Source organism: Anneissia japonica, unplaced genomic scaffold (assembly GCF_011630105.1).
Source record: "Anneissia japonica isolate Jap-2015-1 unplaced genomic scaffold, ASM1163010v1 scaffold287712_len2945570_cov188, whole genome shotgun sequence".
Lineage (NCBI taxonomy): Eukaryota > Metazoa > Echinodermata > Crinoidea > Comatulida > Comatulidae > Anneissia > Anneissia japonica.
In genome coordinates, this window is record NW_022704401.1 from 2,295,150 (window position 1) to 2,300,177 (window position 5,028).

Consider the following 5,028-nt stretch of genomic DNA (forward strand, 5'->3'; position numbering starts at 1 on the left):
TCGATCGGCTGCAATGTCTGTAATATTGATCGAATAGGCCTATTGATTGATATTCTTTGTTAAATAATTAAACTTCTTTCTTTCTTTCAGAAATAGTGTTGTGTAATTAATTAATGTGGCATATAAACCAGGGAACAGTGAAATAAACACAGGCCTTCAGAAATACTTTAAGAGGCATAAAGACATTCCAATTCCAACTAGTGACCTTACTTCCTGGGGGCCTGTGGGGAAGGTACAGGACAAAGCACTCATCAGCTTCGGCGTTTTAAGGGAATGTTTTGGTGTTTTATTACAGCTTCTACTCACTAAGGGCCCAGCTCGGCCCAAAGTCCTAACAAACAAAATGCTGATTATTATCCTGGGCCCCTAAATGTCTTGGGCCTGACGTCACTGACCTTAAGAACAAAAAGCAAGCACCATTATCATGTCAGTAACTTTGTATTAACGTCAGATGAATAATTACTGCACCCACTTATATTAATTTAACAAAGTAATATGAAGAAAAAAATCATCAATATAAATGAATACATTCATTCCTGACACTTGGTCTTTGAAAACAACAATCCTCCAGCATTTATGTACAGAATACATGTTATCAACTTATAAATAAGTAATATACACTTATAGGACTGATAAAATTATAAGCGACTGAAGAAACATGCTATTTGTGAACATAGCAAAACAATAACTTTATGTTTAAAAGAAATATCATATATTATATATCATATTTATGAACAATTACATACCTATATTATAAAGACATGGATAATTATTAAATCAAATTCTTCCTGCTATACTATTAGGTAGTTTTCGCCGCACGACGTTAACCTTAACTTTAACGTTAGTAACCAACTCGCAACGCGATAACTCCGCCCCTTTTGTAAACCAATCGAAGTACGCATGCGCAAACCCGTATCTAACGTCCCCGTCGAGCACGTAAAATTCTGAAATTAACGTACTCCACAACGCAAGATGAATAAATTTTGACGTCATCCGTTAACGTTAAGGTTAACGTCGTGCAGCGAAAACTCCCTATTAGCCTGGATTATTCTTAGTTTATTACCGTAAATACATGCAATACAGTTATTTGTTCACAATTGTTAATAAAAATACAAAAGCGAAGGTCTAATTAATAATTATAATAAGTATAATTTGTTTACACAAAAGTCGAATATAGTTTACCGTTTTATATGCTCGACACATAGGCCTACATACATAAATACGTATGATCCGTTGTCTTACCACACTTAAAAATTAATTTAGCAAAGTAATAAGAAAAATCATCATTATAAATGCATACATTCGTTCCTGACACCAACAATCCTCCAGCATTTATGTACATAAGGTTATCAACTTAATGCGATAAATATACACTTCTTTGCTTATAGGGCTCGAAAATTAAAAGTGACTGAACTAACAGGTTCATTTGTAAACATAACAAAATAATACATTGATCTTTGAATGAAAAACCATATATTTATATATATAATTACAGATCTATATAATGACATGGATTTACAAGTTTAGCGTTTTAATATGCTCGATATACATCGTACATACTGCTTAAAGGTCCAAAGTACAATCTGCCACCGTATTTTGACGTTTGTAGAATTTGTTTCAACATTGTTTCAAAGATAGATATGAGTGGTAATCTTTCTTGTAATATTCAACATCCGATTCTTCTGGCAAACTGTCCGTTATTTCGAATGTCGATATGAGGGTGCATGAGTTACTTCCATGTGAAAATCTAAATGCCTGGCAACACGCGCGTTGTAAACATGTCCGAGAACAGACTGTCAGCGATTCGGTACCTTCATGTAGTTGCGGTCCCGTAAGTCTAAATGATGTTTTCAGCTTGGTGAATTTAGCTTGTCCATCAAATAACCAATCTATCAAGAAAAATAGAGCAAAACAATTTTAAAGAATAAAACTGGCTCAATACGTTAATACTCCCTAGCAAAATGTGGCTTTCTTTGTGAAGGTCTTAGCAATCCAGAGGAACACTAACTATTATGTATGCTATTCCAATTGTAGTTACAATGTTCTACAAGTAGGCATATTATTATTTTATGTGTGTGCAATCATGAAACTTACCCAATCAATCAATCCGGCTTACCCAATCAATCAATCAATCAATCAATCAATCGATCGATCGATCCGATAAACCAATCAATTAATCAATCATCGGTCAATCAGTCAAGCACCTAACCATTATTAATCAATCAATAATAATTTTATTTGTATAGAATACAATAGAAAAATAACAGAAAATGTCAAAAAATATAGTCTTACTGTCGACAAACGCCGTATCTTTTATCGCTTTAATTTCTGCTTCATTCAATACACGATCGTACACCTGCAACAAGGCTACTTTAGCAAATAAATCGCCGTTGGAACTTCCCAGCTGCAATTCATCGATAGACATTAAGCCAAAGCTGTTAAAATCGGTAAAACCTATACTGGCGATCTCTCCATTTCTCCAGAGTTTGATGGTCTTCCTTGTGCCATCAAATGTAATAGCAAGGAACGTCCAAACCTCAGGTAGCAACACATGAGCTCGTGTTAACTGTTGGTCACCGTAGAAGACTGTGACTTCTGAACGGTACAAGAGCTCGTTAGAATAGGTCTGCTCAACTCTAAGCCGTGTATTACCGTTACATGCGCTCAGAATTTCGCCTGAAGAATTTCCATTTGGATAAATGTACATCGTGAATGTTAAAGCGTTTACTTCGTCATGAAAACTGTGACTTGCTACTGAGACGAGCGTGCTTACTGGCTGTAGAATGTCGGTATCATGTTTGCCGGCAGAGATCATTGTCATAGTCTGTAGAACTTTAGAGGTATACCACGAAGTCATACTGTTCGAGCCAATTTCGAAAATTTCGACTGCACCCATGTCAATAACGTTCGTGCCTGTAGCTGAAATAAGAGACAATTAACAAGTTTAAGACATTCTCTTTTGATAACTGTTGATTAAGATTTATATTTATTTTGTTGAGGACACACTAGTACTAGCTAAACTAATGATTTCCATCCCATTCTACGGCACTTTAAACACTTTTCATAGACAGATAAATTTTACCTTATGAATAAGTTGAAAACAGTGACAACATTGTACATTTTCTGGATTTACAATTTGACAACAGTGTAGGATGCATGAGTATATACCGTAAAAATACACATACAGGTCGATATGTCCATTATGATAGCTTTGCTCCATGGAACCATAAGACTCTTTCTTGGATTCGTAGATTAGTTCTAGAGCCCACAAACTGTATTCCCGATAAACTTCAAGTAGAACTTTGCAACATTAGAAAGCTTATGTCTTGGAATGGGTACCCATTAAAAGTTGTTTACAAATGTACTTAATAAATTAAATGAACCTAAATGTATACATAGGCTTATGATTCTGCACCTATTGTCAATATTGCCCATAACCACGGAATAAAAGTTCATATATATATATATGCTGACGACACACAACTTTACACATCTTTTGATCTACACTGTAATGAATCTGAAGCTAATGCCCGCAAACAAATGGAATTATGTATTGCTGATATCAAAGAAGCCTGAATGACCTATAATACATAGGCCTCTGATGATAGCTTGATTAAGATTTTTGGTTAGTTTGCCTTATCTAGGGAAAACATGTGAATCCACCTTACGTAGATGCTTAAACAAAGTAAAGAAACATTTAGTTGGTAAAATTCATAACTTTATGGCAGTACAAAAATGTTTCTCATATCTATTAAATCAAACCCCTAAGGAGTATAGAAGTTCTGTGTTTATCATCTTAAGTGTCCAGGTTTTAATAGTAATTATATTGGTAAGGCAGATAGATGCTCAATAGCTAGACTTAACGAACATTCTTCACGATCTGTAGTGTTATAAATGATCTTGTACAACATTTTTTAAGGCATTCCAACTTGTTTTAGGTTTACAAGTTGAAAATGATAATATGGCCTGTAATGTAATTAATAAATTAGGTTTAATATTTCCTATACTAACTTTATTGACAGTAATTGCTGGTCTATCCTATTGTTTAAAGAAGCGTTTGCTATACGTACACTACACCCATTGCTTAACAATGGGCTGAAAGCTTCAATTTAGCTTTTTTGTTTTTGTAGGTAGCTTTGATCAGTGGGTAAGAATTTTTTTATCTTTAGTTTATTCACAGCTATGTCACCTGAGGACTGAGGTAATGTTTTGATTGGTTTTTAAACACTTTTGATACTTGTGCATATAAAGCTTGCAAATATGGATACTTTTTAATTCCCGATTAATGTCGAAATATTGAATCCCATCGGCGTGCATTTCAATATACTTGGAGTATGTATATATTATCTTGTTCCAATAATAATTATTGAGGTATTATGAACAATCCGTGGTTGGATAGCAGCTTATAATTTAAATACTACTCGGAACAACAACCCATTTAGTGTTTCAATAATTCATAAATGGTGTACAATTACGTCTGTAGTGTACCCACTGAACGCTCCTACTTTAGCGAAGCTTTAGGCAAATTTCTTTGTGGAAAAGGGTAAAGATAAAGGTATGAGAGTAACCTACAATTAGCAGCCTCTGGGGCTCAATTCGACAAAGCTTTGGCAATTAGAGAGCTTAAAGTTTACATCAATCCACAACGACAGACGATGAAATGAACCAGAGTATCACGGCTATATCGAGACTGGATATCCGGCTTCAAGTCTTCATCCGAGATGAATTTATTATTCCAAGTGAACCCGGGTGGGCCTACTTGACTTACCTAGCGGGCATGATGTTCCTGCCTCTGCAACATTACATAACTCCCAGCGAGTATTTGGATCAGTGGTGTAACACCATGGTCGGGATACTGAGCTGTCCGGGTTTCGGCATAGGTTGTGATCCCCTATACCCTTTTCCGCATCGATAGCGATAGAGTGAGATTGGGGGGATTGCGATGTCCATGCCTGACATACTTTACCGTTTTCTGTGATTGATACTAGACCCCGATAGTCGCTATATAACTGACTGTCGAGACTGCAC

General features: G+C 35.5%; 1 protein-coding gene across 1 annotated transcript in view; it reads right to left on the reverse strand.

The window, feature by feature from the left end:
- Positions 1–5,028, reverse strand: part of LOC117104694 — an 8,328-nt gene continuing 3,300 nt past the window's right edge. Inside the window, exons 2-4 of the mRNA XM_033245576.1 lie at positions 4,769–5,022; positions 2,293–2,919; positions 1–1,889 (exon numbers count right to left, since the gene is read on the reverse strand). Of these exons, the coding sequence (XP_033101467.1) occupies positions 1,618–1,889; positions 2,293–2,919; positions 4,769–5,022 (1,153 nt within the window). The 3' untranslated portion in view covers positions 1–1,617. The remainder of the gene's footprint in view (positions 1,890–2,292; positions 2,920–4,768; positions 5,023–5,028) is intronic.